The 21,606-nt window shown below is 42.2% G+C and overlaps 1 protein-coding gene and 1 long non-coding RNA gene across 16 annotated transcripts in view; one reads left to right on the forward strand and one right to left on the reverse strand.

Annotated features, from left to right (window-relative positions):
• LOC113458789 (uncharacterized) overlaps positions 1 to 8,619 on the forward strand; it is a 117,126-nt gene extending 108,507 nt beyond the window's left edge. The window contains exon 3 of the long non-coding RNA XR_003379361.2: positions 7,762 to 8,619. This is a non-coding gene — a long non-coding RNA (uncharacterized LOC113458789). The remainder of the gene's footprint in view (positions 1 to 7,761) is intronic.
• Positions 1 to 21,606, reverse strand: part of SEMA6D (semaphorin 6D) — a 244,535-nt gene that overhangs the window by 3,119 nt on the left and 219,810 nt on the right. For 7 of the 15 annotated variants that reach the window (XM_074549336.1, XM_074549337.1, XM_074549335.1 and 4 more), the window contains 17 exons: positions 10,556 to 10,697; positions 10,069 to 10,180; positions 9,414 to 9,474; positions 9,246 to 9,308; positions 9,058 to 9,159; positions 8,747 to 8,837; positions 8,350 to 8,469; positions 7,810 to 7,898; positions 6,847 to 7,064; positions 6,607 to 6,738; positions 6,255 to 6,410; positions 6,000 to 6,173; positions 5,142 to 5,282; positions 4,965 to 5,042; positions 4,082 to 4,173; positions 3,681 to 3,737; positions 1,699 to 1,866 (listed from right to left, as the gene is read on the reverse strand). In XM_074549336.1, the coding sequence (XP_074405437.1) occupies positions 1,699 to 1,866; positions 3,681 to 3,737; positions 4,082 to 4,173; positions 4,965 to 5,042; positions 5,142 to 5,282; positions 6,000 to 6,173; positions 6,255 to 6,410; positions 6,607 to 6,738; positions 6,847 to 7,064; positions 7,810 to 7,898; positions 8,350 to 8,469; positions 8,747 to 8,837; positions 9,058 to 9,159; positions 9,246 to 9,308; positions 9,414 to 9,474; positions 10,069 to 10,180; positions 10,556 to 10,664 (1,963 nt within the window). In that variant the 5' untranslated portion in view covers positions 10,665 to 10,697. Of the gene's footprint in view, positions 1 to 1,698; positions 1,867 to 3,680; positions 3,738 to 4,081; positions 4,174 to 4,964; positions 5,043 to 5,141; positions 5,283 to 5,999; positions 6,174 to 6,254; positions 6,411 to 6,606; positions 6,739 to 6,846; positions 7,065 to 7,809; positions 7,899 to 8,349; positions 8,470 to 8,746; positions 8,838 to 9,057; positions 9,160 to 9,245; positions 9,309 to 9,413; positions 9,475 to 10,068; positions 10,198 to 10,555; positions 10,698 to 21,606 lie in introns of those variants that run through there. The other 8 variants (XM_074549327.1, XM_074549340.1, XM_074549329.1 and 5 more) reach the window with 8 other exon arrangements.

Here is a 21,606-nt window from a genome sequence, read left to right on the forward strand (position 1 = left end):
GGCCAGACAGCAATTAATAACTCATGGATGGGTTTCTCTCTCACTTTCCTGCCCAACTCATAAATCAGTATCGAAGGAGAGACAGGATTATGCAAATGTTGTGTAAAAATGTATAACATATATACTGCATTGTTACAGCCACGCTAATGGAATACAGTAGAAAACTTGTAAACTATTCCACTCCCAGGCTGCTGGTCCTGGAGTGGCACACCTGCACTCATTATACATGTCCAAGTTTGAAGATAGATAATGTGATTCTGTTTTAGAGCACTGATTTTTATTTTTTACCAATAACAAACATAATACTTGCATAACATTATAAAAATAACTTAGGTTAAATTATTAGAGAATGTTAAAACTTTTAGCTTAGACCAAGAAATTGAATATTTGATTAATTTTTTTATTTGGGTATTAACAAGCTCCCTTTGATTTTTTTTTTTAGATTTTTTAAAGCAACCACAGACATCTTGCAGCTAAGACAATGTTAGTTTTTAATGAAAGTAATTCTGTTGCTATCCCAAGAGATGTTAAAATGAAAGAGCAAGAGGGAAGGAACAGAGTCACTTTTTGTTAGAGGCAAGGCCTTTGAATATTGTTAATGTTCAGGGTTACAGGTTTTAATGGCACTGTGCAGAGGCAGAAGGAAAATATGAGTAAAGTTCACTAATAGCTATGACACAAAATGTGATTCAGAACCAAGAGCAGATGATAATAAAAACTTAAAGCAAAACAGAAAATAACTGCAACAAATTAAAATGACAAATGCACGGCCATAATGGCTGATAGGAAACCTGATATGTTTTGTGAATGGTAATAAAACAGAAATGGTTTTTGGCTGGTGAGATTTTTTCAGTAAGTACAGAATTGTGCAAACATGTCTGTCACCTTGTTGTGCTATGCACTGAGAGAGACTTGTGGTAAATTTTGGTTAGGGGATTGGAAGCTTCTCAATCCTGTGGTTGACTGCAGTAGTCCTATTGAATTAAAGTCTCATTGCCATAAGAACCTAATCAAAGGCTCACTTAGCTGAAAGAATGGCTAGAGAAAGATGAACTACAGGGAGATTAGGTTTCTTGTGTTCAGCTTAAAACCTCTGGATGTCTCAGTATGTACTGAGATTATCTCTAAACTGATGCTCATATCCAGAGGATAAAAATTCAGCAGTTTCCTACTCTGACTCTTGCTCAGGACCATGTTCCAGCAAGCAGAGGTTGGGATATGCCCCATTTAACACACAGATGTCTCATGGAGCTCTGCTTTGTGATCTGTTCTGCTACCACCCTCAACCCAAATGAAAAAAACCCAAAACATAAGCAACCATTCGTGAGGACTAACAGTCTAAACCAGTGTTTAAGTTACTGCTCAAACAGTTTTAGATTGAAAACAATAAATGGAGGCACAGAGGGTAATTTTTTAATGTATCCAGAACTGCCATTGATTTCAAGGGGAGTTTTGGACCACTCTAGGATTAAAAAGCTGAGCTTAGAATCTGTGTTTCCCATTATAAGCTCTAAGCAGCACTTTGTCCATGGGATAAGTAGGTATGAAAAACATGATTGCACTGTCTGCATATTCAAAGGAAATGGGTATAAAATAGAGCCCAACAATCATAGCTCTTACATTTAACTTAAGCCTTAGACAATGTTGAGACTATCAGGTTTCCATTCAGCTGCAATGTATTCCCTGGTAAGGCCTTACCCTTTGGGACACCTGATAATGGATCAGAATAATCAGAAGTGTTTGGGTCATCTTGAACTACAAATTTCCGAGAGCCAGTCACTTTAGGTTTCCAGGAACCAATCACTTTAGGTGATATAACTGGGATACTTGCCATTGTGGTAATGGAAGCTGAGGAGAACTCCATGTCTGTGGTGGCAAACAGATTTTTATTAATGTGTTTCATGGCACATCTAAGCTATAGCTGGACACAGTATTTTATGGGAGTTACATGTCAGAGCAAAATGTGACCCCCCCCTACACTCTGCAGAAGTACAGATGGCTGATTAAAATCAATTACTTCAAAACTGGAAGTATGAAAATAGTACATTTACACTTCAACAGCTGCTAGCCAAAAAGCCAGAGAAGTCAACTGTGAAAGCAGTGCAAAAGTTAAAGCAAGCAACTGTGGGGGTGAAAAGCACAACTTAGTCTACTTAATTGCTATATTCTTCACTGGAGACAACATACTTGGCTGCCTTTTAAACATCAAAAAAAAAAAAAAGAAGTTACTTGGAACGATGCACACTCATGACAGGTTATGCCTGAGAAACCAGATCAGCTCCATTACTGCTATTATGGTATACCAGGAACTGCTGAATGAGCCATTTCTGCAGGTGGGGATAAAAGGAATGTTTTTAACCCCTATTTTGTAATGGCTCCTAAGGAACAATCCTGCAGAGATTCTGGCTCCTCTGTAATGTTTGCTGAACAGACCCACCACAGCCTATGTGAAAATGCACAGAAGAGGAAACTCATAAAATTGGGTTTACAGTCCAGTCTCATTTGCACCCTTGAGTATTTTGTGTTCACTGTCCCAGTAGGTTTAGGCAGGAAAGTCTATGGCTTGAGATCAGACTTGAGAAATGTACTTCAAAAGCACACTCATTCAGGACTTAAAAATAAGGTTCAATTGTATCTGTGTCATAAAACACCACTTTGAAAATTCAGTTGATAAGCACTCATAAAGCCAGGCAGCATTTCTGTGTGACAGTTTTGTTTTGTTTTGTTTCCTTAAGTGAGCCTCTAACTTGCATTGTGGGTAAATAGATCTGGAAAAATATTTGTCTCAAACGTTACTTCTTGTCAAGTTACAGAAGTGAAAATGTCAGAAATCAAACCACCAATAATGTTCTTGTGGCACTCTTACAAATTTAACATACAAATAGATTATTGTCCTATTTGTCAGTCAGAAATGTGCCCTTGGTTTGAAAGTGAAGGCCCAAGTTCCAAAAGCAAAGACTGGAAAGTAAGGCCTGAGTTTTGCTCCTGTTGAAGTCAACACAGGTTCTGCTCTTGAGTTCAACAGAGGAGCACTGGGTGTCCCTGAACACCAGGGCTGGTGGTGAACACCTTATTAGAAAAATCACTGGAGGAGAAAAGGATGCAAAAGTCCATCTGACAACAATGCACAACATTTTTTTGAAGCCACTTTTGTCTACACAATTTCTCATTCAGCTACACAGTTTGTGATGTTAAATTTTTTTCCACTAGCACAAACTACTTAAAGCATTTCAAAAATAAAGAAATACACATTTTAGAAAATGTGTATTTGTGCAAAAAGCTTGCTGGGAAAGAAGGAAAAGAGAAAAGGAGAGGTAAGGGGGAAGATGATGAAGTTCTGCCATTCATCTACTAGAGATGACCAAGAGGGGCATTCACAAACACATGGCTGGGGATCAAGAGTAAAGCTTAGTGGACTTCGTGCAGTGAAGATGTCATCTATGTTAATCAGGCTCTTTAATAAAAGATGTCTCAATAAATAATGAGCTGTTAACATGCGGCTACACAGGGTGAAGTGCTGAGTGAGAAGAGTCTGACTATCTTTACCATCAGTGGGAACATGAGTAAAAGCACAAAAATGGAGGATTGCCAACTGTGCAAAAGGAAGGAAAAAAGGGCTGAAAATGCTGAACTGAAGGAAAGTAAAGGTCATTAATTCAAAAAAATTAAAAAAAACTAACCAGATGTTGGGTCGCCAAATATTTTGTAATCTGGTGTAGCTGTAGTAGGCAAAATTTCTAAAAGAATTAAAGGAACAAGTAATCAGTAAAAAGTAACAAAAAGAAAGCAAAAAATCTCAAACCTGAGTAATGGAAAATAAAAACTAAAATATCACTGGTTATAAAAAATAAATTCTTCGATACTTTGCTGTAGACCCCAAATAGCTGTAAACTGGTGAAGGAAAGAGAAAAACTCTGCCACCCAGGACTAAAAAGCTCAGCTTTGTGAACATTCACAGTAACACCAGGTGATGTGTTCATCATGTTACTGAAAAGCTCATCAGAAATTTAACATCCACAGTGAGGTGTGGCCACAGACTATGGTGAGACATTCCAAAGGAGCAGCAGTGACTGTCCCTTACCATGGCAGTCCCCAAGCTGCGCCGTGTTGCCGTATTCAACATCTTGGACGTATCCTCCAGTGCTGTGGTTGTATGAAACAAACAAAGAGAACCTGCAATTAACAGTATTAGTAAGGATACAAATGGAGATTTTTTTTTCCTGGAAGCAGCAGATGGAAATATATACAACAGCCAGTGTATGGCCCAAAGAATTGTACAAAATGTACAGGACAGTCCGGCTTTAAAGCTATCTCTGTGTGCTTATGCCAGGAAAGAGAAGAAAAACAATCCCATTTTTTAACAACTACATCATGTCTTCTCTTCTTCATGGGCATGCTCTTGGGTTTAGATACAACCATCCAATTATACCAGTTAAAATTTGCACTGGCCTGCTACAAAGGCCTCTTTTTAAGATACAGCTGCTAGTGCACCATATATTACAGACTTGATTTGTGCAAAATGCCTTTGGTATGCATATATAACACCCCAGCTCCACTGCAGAGGCACAACCTTGCTCTTCCCACTGTGAATCCTGTGCTTTCATATTTGCAACTGCCTGTGCCCTGACCACGAGCATGTCTGGGAGGGGATACTGTGTCCTGTCCTCTTGGAGCTGCTCAGGTTTGCATGCTGCAATTTCTTGCCTTCCTGCTTCCAGCTGCTCTTCCTACAGGTCTGCCTGTCCTCCTACACATCTAAAACTCCCCCTGAATGCAAGTCTTCACCCAGTGGTTCCAGAATTAGGCCAGACTTAGTATTCAGTTTTCTTACAGATACAATCCACTGGGAAAAAAAATCTTTAAAAAACCAGAGATTTAGTAACTGTGCAAGGGAAGAGCACAGGGCATGAGCTCGTGTAAAGCATATTTAGAGATGCTGGGCTAACTTAGAAAGGAGTACTTACAGCATGCCTGGTGTCACTCTTCCACACGCCTCATGGTCTAACCAGCCACAGTACGGGTCCCGTGAAGCAATACATGCCCTTGCAAGAGAAAAACCCCAAAAGATCATGCATTTTTAACTTCCTTCCAAAGAAATGTTGGTGCCCTTGCTTTAGGGGGGATCAGGAAGGGAGCCATACTTTTTACATGACCCGTGACGCTCACACCGACTCAGGGGAATTCTAACGACGCAGCTGGAGAATGCCACGAACAGAGCATGGTGGTCTCTGTCCAGCTGGAGGGAAATGACTCTTCTGTCCTCCTCGCTTTCTGCATTACACCTGGTCAGCAAAAACAAGAGCAGGCCACTGCTTTAGTGACTGTAGTACTTTGTGCACTAAACATTTTATTTATTGTCTGTGTAGCTACTGAACAGAAACTTCTCACATACATAAATGTAACCTGTGACTCTTTGCTGAGACATTGCTAAACAAACCTCTGAGTTATCAAATGCTGGATTCTGGCTCCTGCTAACATCTAGGTGAGAAGTTTGCAGATCTATGTAGGAAAAAAACAATCTAAATCCATTTTCTTTGTTTTCTCAGTCAGCATAAGTATCATGAGAGAGCAGAAGAGAAGTCCTGTATTGGATGGCTGTAGAGTTTAACTGGAATGCTTCCACTCCCAAATTCTTTGTGCCAAAAAATAAACAACTAAAATGATCAGATATTGGTTATACACTATCAGCCACTCTTGAGCAACCCTCAAGATAAGCACAGATCATTTCTTTTTAACATCACCAAAGACTTCTGAAGTTTCAGAAGTATTTGCGGGAGAATTAGACCATGTCACTGACGTCACTGGATAGGAATTAGATTGTTCATTCAACCCATGCAAAATGGCAAGTGACCAAATACTTTCAGGTTATTCAACATGAGGAACATGATGAAATGACAAATAAGTGGTGATGTTGGTGATAATGAGCTAGTTTACCATAATCTTTTTTAGCTAGATTCCAAGGACTAGATGAAGAGCTTAGATGTTCTGGTAATACTTACTTTGCATGATTATATGCTTCAATCTCTTCCAGTAATATGCTGTCATTCAAAGAAAAAGGCCTGGTCTTTGCCAAGATTTTAAGTACTACTCCTGCTTCGGAGCCAACAAATATGACTGTGTAGTTCTGGTAGGGTCCAGCAGCGTGGTCTACAGCAATTGCTGTCAGTCTGTATCTAGCAAGACCAGAAGGCACATCATTAACAGCAAGTTGTCTTGTTTTCCTTTTCACAGGTGTTACTTTTGAACTGTCATACCTGACACGTGTTTTGGTAAACCAGGGCTCCTCAGTGACTGAGGGAACAGCTGAGTCCATCAATGGATGAGATTTGATGAAGGAGAGCGTTTCGTCTGGGAAATCAATGGAGGTTTTGTAAGCCTCTGCTAGGCCATGTTTTGCACAGCAGCCAGGTCTGAAATGAGAACAATATTGTTTTCCTCTTGATATTTTAGTTAATGAGAGAAGGCAGCCGGTTAATGAGCATCCTTATGGCTGAAGCATCAAGCTCTGCTTTGGGTTTTACCCAGCGAGGCACTCAAGAGTGCAGCTGATTTAAGGTAGCTCTTTACAGGGACAATGTTATGACATTGTGAGTAAGAACCTTTTACCTTGGCTTTGGTACTTTGTCTTCAGGTACAGCTGTCCAAACAGAGTCAGGAGTCTTTTGTTCTTTAAATCTTCCTTTGAAGACTTTCTCAATGTCATCCATGCTGAAAGCACACACTGCTGAACCAGGGATGCTGTAAAATTCGAAAAATAGTTTCAAGAACTCACATTACAATGGCACCAATCTCAGTGTAAGAGAGAACCTGAGATCTGCCTTTGATGAAAGGTTGCTCATCTCTTACCTGTTGAGCTGTGTGGTGAATACACCCACAACAGTGGGCACTCCATTGATTTCTATGATGTCTGTGATGGACTGCAGAACATCAAAGTAGAAAAATGAATCCCCAGGAACTGAGCAGTTGAGCCGAGCTTTCAGAAAGGATGTCCAGTGCTTCTCCAGGACCCTTTGGGAGCCCCCCATGTCATTTTTGCAGATGCGTGCCACACGGGAATACACAGCCTGTGAAAGGAAAAAAGAAGGAAAAAGGGAGAGAGGCTTGAGACATGCAAGGGAAACAGTGCTTGTTTCTGAACTCTTAATAAAACACCTAGATAATGTTGTTAACAGGAAGCTGCCATTTATCTGCACAGAGATGATGAAAGCAAATGGTGTTCAGCTCGTAGTGCACAGGAATCTTAATGTATCACCAAGCAAATGCATCTCCACAGTTTGCTCCCACCCTTTTCACCTCCAAAATCATATTGTTAGTGAGATTTAAAGACTTTAATTAACCATGTGTAAGAGATTTAATAATTTATTGTAGAATATTCTTCCATGGTGAGGCATGAGTATTATACTCTGTTCTGGCATGACTGAATTATTCAATATCCAGGGACATTAGAGAAACTTCTTTGAAGCTCTCCTTTTGTGTTGTTTTCTTTTGTTTCTTTAATAAGCATGAAAACACCCTCAGCTTTTCCAGTACTTGGCACAAGAGTTAAGGCAACAGCAGCACTGAGGCAACAGCACATTGAAAGACACCTGTAGCGAGCTCACTGACAGTGAGAACAGAAACAGCTTTTTGGTTGAAGAATGCACTGCTCTAGTTTGCTTTTTCTCCCCTCCCTGTAAATTATAACCATGGTAAAACTGTGCAAACTTTGTCCTAGTTCCTTCTTCATATTATGAACTGTACTTGTTTCTGATGCTGTTTTAGGATGAGCTCCTTCTGCTGTGACTCAACGCTCACAGTGCAGATACTGACCTTGCCTAAAGTGTTGTGCTCCACAGCAATTTCTCGGAAGAAGAAATAAACATAGTTCCCATATTCAATGGCATGGAGGAAGTGTGGCTCTGCAAGAAAGAGCAAGGAGAAGTTACTTCAAAGAACTGCTCAATGGGCACATGACAGTGACACTGTGAGACTTGGCAGCTCCTGCCCAGGTCCACACCAGCCAAGGTGAGCTCCAGTCCTACAGGTACTTCAGGATGTCCATGTACAGGTGTACTGGAGTTCAAATGAACTTCAAGTCTTTAGCATTGGCTAATGTACTGTAACAAGGCCCCACAGAAATTGTATTACAACTAAGGTATTTTGTTACTACAAATTCATTTGTTGAAGGATTTAACAAAAATTTTATCTGTTTTTTTTTTTTTGCATTATGCAGCTTTTTAATATTCTGAAAGCCTCGTACATGCTGACATTGTAGCATATGTGTAAACCAGGCTGACTGTGAATAACCTGACCTTCTGTGCCCCTGAAATGACATTTGCCATGTGTATGGGAAAATACTCCCCAAATTACCTTTTATCCATTTGGAGTCATACTTTATTGTTCTTAAGGCAGATCCATCCCCCATGCTGCGATAAATAACAGCATCACTTGCCAGGAAATCTGCTACTGTTGCCGAATACAATTTTCCATCTAAAATGGAAGTTGAAAACATGGTATTAAGAGGCCTTTAATAATCTACAAAATTCTGACTAGCCTGTATTTTTCCCCATTTCTTTACTGTCACACTTCCCCAGACTGCTGTAACCTATTTATTAACAGGTCAGCTTCTAATCCTTTGGAGGCCCTTTAAAAAATTTAAGAGCAGGGGCACCATGACACCTTTAGCTTTCCTGTGCTTGCTTTAAAAGCTCTCTGTCTCCTTTGGTGTCATTAATCATTTAGACTCATTACAAGTAAAAGTTCTTACCAGCAAAGAGGGCGACATTGGTTTGTCTGGCATCAAATGGGCATCTTGCCAAACCACTAATTTCCTCCCCATCATACTCTAATGTATTCAACTAGAGAAGAAAAATAAATGGGTGATAGTGTCATTTCTATTTTGTGCACTGGCACAAAAGCAAAACATTGTCTTTCCACAAAACTTAATTCAGCACATTGGCTTCTGTCTGTTTTTATTTCACCTTGAAGCACTCTCCAGGCACACTGGATGTATTGGCTATGGCATAACCAGTGCAAGCAAAACCAGAAACAGATTAACGACATCTTCAGTACTCTTACCCGATAGTATCTGCACATAGGGTTAAATGCATTTGTTCCACAGACAAACACCATCTCATCATTTCTTGGAACAAAGACTTTAATGAAGTTATGGCATTCATCCTGAAAAGAGAGTAAGATGTATTAATCACAAACTCCATGTATATAATAAATACTAGTGTCATTTTTCTATAATGTGCTAAACTTACTTTGTGTTTGCCTTTCATAGCACAGTTCTCTCTGTCCTGCTGCTTTGATCTCCACGTTAATTTCTGAAAGGAAATGGAACATTTGAATTCCTTGCCACAGCAAATTCTTAAAACAACCCATTAAAATGAAAGAAAACACCTCTCCCTTTCCAGCAGGCATCTACTCACCTTGCTTGGGATAACTTCTGATTTTGGAACTTCATTTAAGTTTACAGTGTAAACCTGGTCCCTGTTTGCAGAGTAAAAAGACAGCAGTAAATTCATTAATTCTGTGCCTCTTTATTTGATAAGCCAAATCTATGTTCAGAATGTTATGTTAGACCAGCAACTTCTGTGAAATAGAATTCTGTGTTTAATGTAAATGGAAGAAGGTTGTTCATGTGTAACATGAGGTGGCTTTGATTTTTATTGCTGTGGTCCTGAGATAGCACCTGCAGTGTCCAGCTGTCCATCCCTGTCTGCCCATTCTGCTGAGGACTAACCTGGGCTGTAAATATATAAGTGTGTTATCCTCACTTCCTACAGCCCTGACGTGTCAGTCCAAGTTTAAAATGATCAGGAGAGGTTTTTATCAGGCAGGGCAGTAATATAAAAGAGGGAAAAGAGCATTTGATCATTGGTTTAAGCTTAACTACAGTAACTGCAGCCTTCAAATCCAATTTTCATGCACTGGCCATAGATATGGTATATTTCTCTGGGAAATTCTGCCCCAATTCTAATTTTTATCATATTCTGCACTTTTTTCTAAATGAATTTTACACATAAATGCAAAACCAGAAGAGAAAAGAATTTTAATCTAATGAACTGAATGAAGGAAAATTACCTGCCAGTGATATAAAGTGTGTCTCGAATTTTCAACATTAGTTGGAAGTCCAGTCTGTGCTGAGATTCATTGCCTGAAGGGCGTCCTCTAAATACTGGATATTGCCTTGAATCTGCAAGTAAAAATGGGCTACACCATCACTCAGGATTATAGAGCTAAAGAATCAATATATGGCATTGATTAGCTGTATATACTAGGTGTAGAAGGGTTTAAACTAAATTCCTTGAGTAATGTCTTGAATATAAATGAGGAAAAGATGGCTAATGTCAGCAAATGTTCTTTTTCCTGAAATTATTGCTGTATTTCTGATTGCTTTTTTAAGAAAATGATTAAGTGTTCTATTAAAGATACAAAGCCAGTAAACACATTTCAGTTTGAAAGGAATCAGATTTTTTTTTAATTTCCCATGGTGGGGGGCAAGGAAAAAAAAAATCAACATTAGAACTTTTTCCCTGGTGTTTATCAGCACTTGATGCAGATTACTTACAGTGGTAGTCCACGACGTTGATGGGGTCCTCGTCTTCGGGGAAGCTGACGGCCCGGCAGGGGGACAGGCTCAGCAGTGTCACCAAGGCACAGAGCACGGGGAGCCTCATGGCTGGGGACAGGTGACAGCGCTGCTCAACTACCTGCACACAGGACAGGGACACAGCGGTGAGGCTGCAGCAGCATGGGACACTGGCAGCAGGGGACACTGCTGGGAAACTGCTGCGTGACACGGCCCCGCTCCAGGCTGCTCTGAGCCATTGATGGTTGCTAATTCTTAGCTGGATTTGCAGGCATTTCCAAAGAAATGACAACTGTCAGCCCATTTAATTCACAGAATCGGAAATAGAACATACAGGCTGCTGACCTGGCAAGAAATATTGTCAAACTTGGGATTAGAATTTTAATTAAACTGCAATCTCTTTCCATCCTCTCAATCACCAAATGTCATCCAACACACCCTTTTCCCATGCAGCACCTAAATCTCATCCACAAAGCGTCATGACACACACAATGTGTCTGAACATCCCTGCTGTGTTTAATGTCATTGCTTGTTTCCAGGCTGTGCCATCTCAGTGCTCAGCCCAACGTCCCATTGTCACAGACCTGATGCCCAGAAGCAGGCACCTGATGCTCTGCCTTGTGCAGTGACTTACACATGCGCAAAGTAAATGCAAAATGCTGCCCCTGCAGTGTGACAGCACTGTCACACACTTCACAAGGGTGGCAAGAGACCCAAATGGGGATGCAATGCTGAACCACCTTCCCAAGATGCCACTTTCCCCCTCACTCCATCTCCTACTGTCAAAGGCTTCAGAGGCTTTCACCTGGGGGTTGTGTGTGTGTGCTCTGCAGATCAGACAGCACAGATCATGACAGCACCACAACATTAGACAACAAAGCTTTTAAGAGGGGAAGGGAAACATAACTTCTTCAATTAAACCACAGGGATATTTCAGTGAGCAGAATGTAACTACTCAAGTTGCCATTTGGGTAGGATGCGAGAAAACACATCTCAAAGTGAAATGTGATCCTTAATGACTGCAAGTGGACTGGGCAGGGGTCATATTTCTCATTAGAAACCTGGCAAATGTAGTATTATTCCCTCCTCCAACCTTTTGGAGGCATTCATTCAGCCCCGACTCACAGGTCAGAGCTCTGAGTCATCAGCTCAGTGCCTTGCAGTTGCTGAAATTGGTTATTAAATGCTTTGTCTAAACAGAAAAAAAAAAAACCAAAACCTTTCCATTTTAATGTTTTAAGACTTTCAGTGAGAAGAGTATGTTGCCAACACAAAGTGCCAGACCTGATCCAGCAAAGCACAAAAGTATTATTCATTTAATAATTTGAAGAGCAATTAAAAAACCCCTTCATAACAACACTTAGCCTTTCAGTAATGCTTATGGGGGACGAAAATGCTGTATTTGTTCATTGATCCTATGGCTGGCTAGGGGCAGGGCTTCCTCCTTCCAGAGGCTGCTGAGCTGTCAGTTTGGGCTGCACTGTGAGGAGAGCAGCTGAACGCCTGGGAACATTTGGGGATGGGGTGGGGGTGTTGTCTGGATGCCTGCCCATTACAGACTGACCTGGAAAGCAGCATTTTCACTGTTAATGATATTTCTGTATCTCAGTCCACCAGTCCAGAACGAATGGGCTGTGCTCTTAGTCAAGATTGATGAGTGCAGTGGTTAATAAACACTAATGATTCCTGGCACTTTCCCTCTGCTCTTCCTTGTCCTGACATGGCCTCTTCAGCTGAAGCATCTTGCGTTAAATTACTAATGAGCAAACTTAAAACAAACTGGAATTAATAAAGTTAGTCAAATTAGTTCTTTCTTGTGAAAGCACCATTAGAGCAAAGTCCTGCAGCACTGTGGCTCCCAGACACGGTAACAAATCATTAATGCTTACACAATCTTTTTTTTTGGGGCTTTTTGTAAGGAAAAGCAGTCTCCAAAGATCCAGCCCAGTCCTTTTCCAGTGAAAGAGAAAGGGGAGGCACATAAACTGCACGTTGAGTTGGTGCACAGTAACATCTATAAGGTGCTTAGTAAAAGTCTTCCCTGAAGCCTTGTTTTCTTGGAGAACAAATGAATACAAATTGCCAAAGAGCAAGAAGCTCTCCCAGACATGTAGGCTGCAGTCAGCATAGAAGATGAGGCTGCTTGTGGCCCAAATCATGACTCAAAGAGACCCTGGCCCAGCTTCAAACTGCACACAACTTGCAAACTCTACAAGTTCCACCTGTACCAAGCAGGGGCATGTAACAGGAAGCTTCTTTTCCCTTCCAGTGTTCCATCTGGGAAGAATAGACCGGGGGCACAATCACAAATCTTCCATGTAACCTGCCTTACAGAGGCAGATACTGACTTCTGGACTCCAGGAAATGGCTGCAGAAAAAAGGGCAATTTATATTTGTTTTTAGGTCACAATTGTCAAAGGGCAACTTGTTTTTAGGTCATGATTATCATGGCCAATATGCAGCAAACTGTCACAAAAGCAAACAGGAAACAACTGAAATGCCAGGTAAACAAAGTATCAGTTCTCTCAAACATATTTAAATTTCAGGCAGGGTATCAAGCTCCCTAAAAGAATGCAAAGTTTTGCAAATGTAAATCCAGAGGATGTGTTTCCCCAGAGGTTGCATCCAGAGCAGAAACAAACTCACATTCCCCCCAAAACCCTCAAACACCTCAGGATACTCTAGAGATGAACCCTGAGAACACACAGGACAGGAATAGTTATGTTCAGCAATCTTTTCTAACTAAACATCATCTGTTGCAAATCTTTATCAAAGAAAATACTGACATGAAGAACAGACCTCGGTCACAACAAGACAGAAAAGCAGACAGAGAGTTGCACTAGATCAGCAAACCACAGGTAATCACTTCTCACCAGCCAAGCAACAAGTACAGATTTCTTTATTATTTTGCTTGGAAAATTACTAAAGGAATATTAACAGTAGCTCTGCTTTCCAGCTACATATGAAAAGAAAATTCACCTGCTTCAAGAGGCTCTTAAATGCAGCTTTTATCTGGTTGGACACAGGCTTGAGATCAGAACCACTGCAGAGAGAATAAACTGGGAAGAGCAGCTGTTTCCTGGATAATCAGAAAAATGGGCTCCATCTAGCCCTTGGAGCAGGGGTTTATGACAGCCAGGTGTAGCCTTCTGGTAGACACAGATAGACTGGTGTGAAAGACGTAATTCCTGCCACATTCAAACCTTTCAGTGGAGGCCACTACTGGGGACCACAAATAACAATGCTGAAATATCTGTTAGGCCTGAAATAGCTGATTACGAAATGCTGGCAATGTCTACCTTCAAGAAAATGCAGAAAACATTCATACTCTGGGTTTGATTATTTTCCCCTGCCAGGATTCAGCCCAGTCTTTGATTAATTTCTCTTATAAATTGCATTCCTAGCATTTCTGCTAGAAAACAATCCATGGCAAGTGCAATGTTTGGAAATTACCATATTGCTACCCTTGTTTTGCAGCTGGGGAATTGAGGCACAGATCAAGGCTGACTTTGTGGCCCCGGCCAAGCACCAAAAAAGCTTTTTCAAAGGTTCTGAGCTGCTTGGGGTCAGATGTGCCCCTTCCCTGCAGCATGGGCACACTGAGCAGTGTTCCTCAGGTGAAAATGGGGTTACAGATCAGAGCTCCTCCGGCCACGTGGCCTGTGCCATAATGAGTTGTGTCTGCAAGGAGAAAGAACTAGAGGTATAAATGTTAACTGGTGGCAAAAATCCACGTTGTTAAGGAGGAGAGCAAGCTGCCTGAGACAGGCCTCAGGGAGATGCTGTTGGTCAGATGGGAGGCAGGCAGTTGTCCCAAGTAATAAACTGGCTCTTTGTGGCTGCCACCTTTCAATCTCGGATAGAAATCCCATCCTTCAATTCCTGATTGGGGGAATCCAGAGAAGCAGGATATAATTCCTGTTAAAATATGAGCCTGCCTTCAAACAATCACACACGAAGGGGAACAGGCTGGTGTTTCTTGCCCATTAATCTATTCCAGCCTTTGACAACGTGCTGGTGACGCTCCATCAATCATCTTTCCGTGCACTGCCACGTAAAAGAGAAGGGGGAAGGGAAAGGGCATTCAGCCAGCTGGGGAGAAGCAAAATATAAAATGGCTCCAAACCAGACTGATGCAATATTTTCTACTTACTGGAAAAAAAAAAATCTTCTTAACACGATAAATGCTTCCCAAAATGCTAAGCACAGATAGGAGTGCAGTACAGCAAACCCAGGCTCAAGTTCAAGACAGGTCAGAGCAAAAGATACATCCTAAAAGTGTGGAGAGTTTGGCAAGGAATGGAGGAAAGGGCTGCAATAATAAAAGCTGACTAAATGAATACATCACCTTCCTGCTCCATCAGACCCAGACTGTTAGGTGAGACCAAGGATCCCCTCTGTGCTTGTAGTACAAGTTGGCCATAATGTTGAGGGGGGACAGGCAGAATTGATTAGTAATATGCTGAGCCTAGTCAATTTATGTTGATGTGGTTTCCCACAATCCCAGCTGACTGGACTTGGACAAATCAGGAAATCCCTGCTGTCCTCTGTTTCTTCCTGCATGCAAATGGCTCCCTGAGGGCACTAATTAGTGCAAAGGCACTGATTAGTGTCTTTCTCAGATGGCACCTTCTGAAATTTTGAGCATGAAACCACCCAAATAATAAAAGTTAAGCCAAAACAAAAATTTTTTTACTGCTGCTTGTTCACAGATGTTCAACAAGTTTCTCAGGGCCTACAGCTGAGACTTCAGTCCCTGATGCAGAGCAAAGCTGATCTTGTGCAAAACTCAGCAACCTCCAGTGAGCCTTCGGACAAGCCCTGCTGAGGGGCTCAGGGCAGCCTTGGAGCGTGGCTTCAGGCCCTGAGCCCTTGGCCAAAGCAGCACCTTGCAGCTCTTCAACCAGAAGAACACTCCAGCAACAAAGATCTATTGGCCAGGCTAGAGCAAGGCACAGATTCCACCTGCACCCAAACAAAGGCTGAATGGGAACTCACTTGTGTTTAGCACCTCTCCCCTTTATTTTGGATGCAAAGGACTAGTGCAGAAAGGATAAAAATCTTGTTTACTGCAGTCTCAGGGATTATCAGGGATTATCTTTTGATGTACAAATCACTTATGGTCTACAGCAGTTAAAAAACACTACCTGGAAAGGGTATGGTTCAAGTTCTGGGCTTCATGAAGGTAAAGGCCTGCAGGCAGTGACTCTGCTTAGGGGGGCTAAGGATTTGCACCTGAGTTTACTTTACTTGCTGATGGTAACTGCTGCCAGGTGGGAGAAGTTCAACTTGAGCCAGCTGCGAGAACACAGCTCACCAGTGAGTGCAGAGTACACAAAGGGAGTGCTGCTCAATTTTAGATTGTCAACCAGGTCAATCCTTTCAGAAAACAAAATGTTCAGAAGAAAATACATGAAGGTGGTACAGGCTGCCTTCAGGGGCACCCTAGACTTGTAGAAATGTACACATTGGCAACCAGAGATGCACCAGAACATCCACCCAGAACAGCACCTCATCCCTGCTGTGGCTGGAGTAAAACTCCAGAGCAGAGCCACACCTTGGGGAACCAGGCAAAAGTGTGTTTTAGTAATCAAAATAGGAAAATGGAACCTTTTTGTACCATCTGAGTTGAAATATAAATCCAGCATGGCCCAGGGGCTGGTGTTTCAAACTCTAGAGGGGGAGCCAACAATTCTTTTTCCTATCTTTATTTTTTGGTCTTGGTCTTTTTTTTTAATGTCTTACTGTGTGAAATGTGTATGATGAGTCATTTGCTTACAAGCCAGAAAGTATTCCACACAGAATGCAACATTTGCCTTAAAAATCTGTATCAGTATTTCTGATAGGAAAGGCAGGGGATTAGATTCCCATTTTAGGTCATATCTATACATAGGTTTTCCAATGATGCAATTGCATTATAGTGTGGTAAGTCCTCCCAAAACAGGGATACAACAGCATCAATGCAAGTGTGATTTTCTTTATAATGTCTTCTTTTTAATGTCATTCCAGTATGTGTTTCTTCTAATGAAGGCTGACTTCAATAAAGTTCCTGAAGGCAATGCCTGACACAGAGGTTTACAGTACATTCAAATCTCAGAGATTCTCTATGATGTGATAAATCCATGTTGTGGAATTTGGTAACTGATTATTTCAGCTAATTATCACATAACACAGGAAAATATTTGTGGCTATAATGAAAGAAAGGTACTGAATTCTTGCAGTCTTTCAGGAACATGAGGCATGATTTTGTATGAATGAATAGGAAATAACTCTTTCTGTCCTATAAACATACACCCAAATGTAAACTTGCAGTATGCAGCCATCCTTACTTTTTATAACAACTTTAAAGTCTGCAGCTCTGAGGAAAAAAAAATTAGGATATTTAGAGCTGAGATATTAATTGAGCATGAAAGTGCAAATAACAGGTCTGTTATTTTAAGATAATACTTGACTTCTTTTAAGGATTCTACATTAACACCTCTTGATCTATGCCTAAGTAAAAAAAGATAGTTTAATATTAAAGTGATGAAACCCTACCAGTGAGTATCACAGCTTTCATCTTAATTGGCTTATGGCACTGCCAGCTACACTTCAGTTGTTTGCAGGCTTTGAACGTTGCAGCAAGCGCACCCCTCTTGCTCTAGAACGAGTTGACAGAACTTGCAAAATGGCTGGGGTGACTTTTAATGATGCAAGTGTTTAGTGGTTGATTAGAAGCACTTTGAGGGCTAAATTCTCCTGTGATCAGAAATTTACTTGAACACCAGATAGTTTCAGCAGGAAAGGAAATAAAATGCTAAGCAAACTGTAAACGATTGCCTCAATTATGGTTGTTTTAAGTTAATTTTTGAGACTGAATGTTAACTACCTTCTCTTACAAGGTTGACATGGAAGTCCTGCACCTGAAACCAACCTCGGATTTCAGCTCACATCTATGGTCACATCTGTTCTGTTTTGCAGAGCTCCTGCAGGACATGCTTTCCTTGCAAGCTTGCCAGGGCTGGGCTATCAGTGATGGAGTGCAAGGTACTTTAACTCCAGCAGTGCTCTGGATCCACCATTTTAGCAGACCTGCATTTCATTAATTCAAACTGTTCATGCCCAGCTGGGACTGCCCTAGGATATACTAAATTTATTTGTGGAGGTGTCCACAGACTGGTGCAGAGAATGTCAGTACAGTGACCTCTGTTCCATACTCTGGGCACTGATCCTCCATTAATTCACAGCCATGGGCAGCAGGAATTCCTACCCTGGCTCTGACCCCAACCCCAGGAAAGCAAAGCCACCCTGCTGGGGAGAGCAGCTGTGGCTCATCAGGGTGAAGTCCTGAACACCTCCAGCTTCCAGTTGTGTCAGAGGTGTCTGATGCTTTTGATTAATGTGTTTTAGACCAAAATACTTTTATCCTGAAAACTAGGGAGAACCTTTAAACCATAATGGCAATAACCTAATTATCATCTGAAGTACACACAGGCCTGGATGTAGGTTCAGTAACACTCAAACTACCTCCCCTGGCCTGAAACAAAAGCCTAAAACCTGACCAAAGTATCACTTTTCCCCCCTCTAGGAGGGTTGGCTGCAAGTGTGGGTCAGTGCTGTAAGTGAAGGAAGTCAGTGTTCTTCCTGGAAGCCTGCAGATCATGATTTACATAGCAAAACTGCCACTCATTTCAGCATGGTAAAGCATCATCTGATAAGGTAACTCTGAGACAGGAATAAACCAGTACTTGCAGGTGAGGACACAATAAAGGTCTCAGGCACAACTTGCACAAGTCCAGCTGACGCCACAGCCCAGGGAGTTGCTGGCAGCCCCTGGGCCTGCTGTGTCCCAGCCCTGCAGAAAGCAGTCCAAGCAGTCAAAGCAGCCTTCCTTCCCCTGAGCAGGGCTGCAGCCCCATCCTGAGATAAGTGCTGCCTGTCTGAGGCCTGGCTGGAGCCCAGGAGGTCAGGGTTTGCCTACTGCATGAGCTGAACGGGATGTTTTGAAATGGAAGGGAGGTTTGGGGGAAGGAATATGCACCAACAAGCAGGGCAGATGGAGAAAAAAGGGATTTGCACTGTGGAAAGGGCAAATCTGCTGTTCAACGGGCTGTGCCTCAGACAATGTTGCTGTCAACCTCACTCCAGAAAGCATCACTTCTTTCCACCCACCATTCTCCCCTGCTACAAACACCCCTCCAGCATCTCATCACTGTGCCTTGCTGGAGCATGGCTGGCTTGAGTTGCTGCTGCTGGGGAAAGGCTGCTGCATGTCACTGCTCTCACTCCAGAGAGAAGGTAAATGGCTGCGGAAAAGGGAGAGACGGGAGAGGACTCCACCGGCAAGAGGCACGCGAGAGATCTTAAACACTGTGCTGGTATTCTCTGAGTGCCATTCTCAGGGCTGGAACAGTCAGCCAGCCTTGCCTGCAGGAATACTGCCCACAGAGACTGGGGAACAACGTGCTTTTAACCAGCCTTGCCTTTTCTGCATGGACAAATCTGGTAGCTGGCCACCCAGTCACCTATTTGTATATGCAAAGCATGTGCTCTGCCCCTTTCCTGGGCACCATCAATTACATGCACAAAACACAGGCATGAAAACCTGGAGGAACCTTGAGCTCGAAGTTAACAATTGCTATTATCTTGTTAGGATTAAAGATTAACTATGCCAGTAAAAGGATGTGTTATGAAATGTCTTTCCCAGGCTTACAGTAAATAGAGAGTTTCGTTTTCTTGGTTTTATTTTTTTTTCTTTATCTCAAAGTCTTCTCAGGATTTAGAGTAATTATTAAAAAGGGCTGCTTTTATTTACCATAACACCAAAATGTTGTCACTTGCCACGTGACTGCTCATACTTTCATTTGAGATGTCGTGCAGAAACACATGGAAATCTGGTGAAGGCAAACCAATTTTAGAACATGTTCCGAGCAATTGTTTTGCAGCACTGCCCTACAGTATGAAGTCTCTTCCATTTCTTAAATTGCCTAATCAAATGCAGACTCTGTTCCAGTCACGCTAAATTTTCACATAATGGCAGAAAAATACTTCTTTCTAGCCTAGCACTGAACAGTTGGATCACATTATCACATTTGCTGCCTTTGTAGTCTCCAAGTGTGTATGTGTATGTATATACATATTCACAGGGGAGGGGGGAACACCGTGCTCATGTGACACCCCGGGGATGGTCAGAGGGACAGGGACACACCTTGAGAGGTGCCTGTGCTGAGGGTCTCTTGGGGGATCTGGCTTACCAGAAACACAGAGCAGTAGGGAAAAATTTATTTTTATGTATTTAAAAATCAGATGTATTAGTGCAGCATTTGATCTGGCAGATTCCTGGCCCTGCATTCTGTTGAAGTTATTACACTGATATAAATGCACTAAGGTAAACTGCACCTATTTGTTGCCAGTTTGGGGCTGGAGACAGGCCTGGAGAAACGTGTGCCATGGCTCTCCCTGCTCTGGGTCCCAAGCTTGGGCACATCCCTGTGCTGATTTGGGGAACTCCGCACCACAGAACTGCCCCCTGTGCACAGAGCAAGCACAGCCTGCAGAGCCCACCCATGGCAGTGTCTGCAGCTGGATGCAGCCATGCTGGGCTCAGCTCTCCCCCCTCTCTGCTTTACTTGGGCTCCATCACCTCATAACAACATTCACTCTGCAAGACAGGGAAATATTTGCATCACAATACTTTGGCATTTTGACTTGTGAGCCACAGAGAAGTCACAGATCAGACCTTTCAGAGTAAAATGTTAAAAAAATATATATTCAAATCAGTAACACATGGACTGCAAGTGCTTGAATCAAGGTCAGAAGGAAATCTCTGCCAAATCAGGGAATGAGACTTAGGGCTTTAAAGCTTTCTATTACAGCCTGTTCCACTCTCTCTTCCACACTGGCCTCCCCAGATCCCCAATACAATTACAATGTTTCCTTAAATCCTTGGGTTGTCATAAGGAATATTAGCCAGTGTAACAACATGACAAGATAATCATACCTATCCCCCACACTATTTACGTCGCAGGTCTATTTTTCTTACCCCTCTGTGCCAAATATTTAGGTTTGTGCTGGCACAGCTTGCTGCTGAAGAGCACCGTTCAGCCATGAGCAGCGTTTGTTATGTTTTTGGTGAGGATGAAAACCTGATGCTTTAGGGGGAGGAAAAGCCATAATCCACTCTCACAGTAAAACCTGTACAGTGGTATGCAAGACAAAAAAAATTTCTATCCATACCCTTGCAGGAAATCAGATTAATCCCCAAAGCATGAGATTTGATTATTTTTGTCTGAGGTTATCATCAAGGAAAAAAACTACATAATGCTAAAAATATCCACACAGCTTTTACTTTATGAAGAAAATATGATTTACTGAGCAAAAACAAATTACTGGCTTTTCGGTGTTAATCTTTGATAAACACGTGCTGGGTTAAAGAAACTGTCACAGAGAGAAGTTTGCAAATTGAAGGAAACCATTCAACTCTGCAAGATTATTTCCCCCCTCCCTTATTACTCCTTTCATGAGACACCTGGGGACATTGTTCACACACTGTTGACAGCTTTCCCACTACTGCTTTTCCTCTGTTATCTGCTCCCTTCTCTTCAGCACTCGTCCCCAGGTGGCAATACACAAAAGAGCTATATTTGCAAGAGGTGCCAAAGCTGGCTCTTGGACAGCCATTGAAGAGCAGAGGGCCCTCTCCTGCCTTCCAGGTTGGCTGCTTCAAGTTGTTTCCCCTGGGCCCTCACCCAGCAGGCAGTGCTCTGGCATTTCCCTCCTGGGAGCTGCCCTGCTCAGGGAACACCCGCACTGCCCGCACTGCCCTTTGCTGCTCTGGCTGGAGCACCAACAGGCAGAGCCACGCGCCCTCGTGCTGGGCTACATTCAAGGGCCATCTAAAATTGCAATACTTAGCCTTAACTATACATGGAGGTTTTTTAAAAATTAAATACACATTCTTCTTCTCTGTGGTCTCCCAAAACACAATGGTTACACAGCCCGATGGGGCATGAAGGGGTGCACACAACATGGGAAGGGGGTACCTAAATGGA

Source organism: Zonotrichia albicollis, chromosome 11 (genome assembly GCF_047830755.1).
Source record: "Zonotrichia albicollis isolate bZonAlb1 chromosome 11, bZonAlb1.hap1, whole genome shotgun sequence".
In the NCBI taxonomy this organism is placed as follows: domain Eukaryota; kingdom Metazoa; phylum Chordata; class Aves; order Passeriformes; family Passerellidae; genus Zonotrichia; species Zonotrichia albicollis.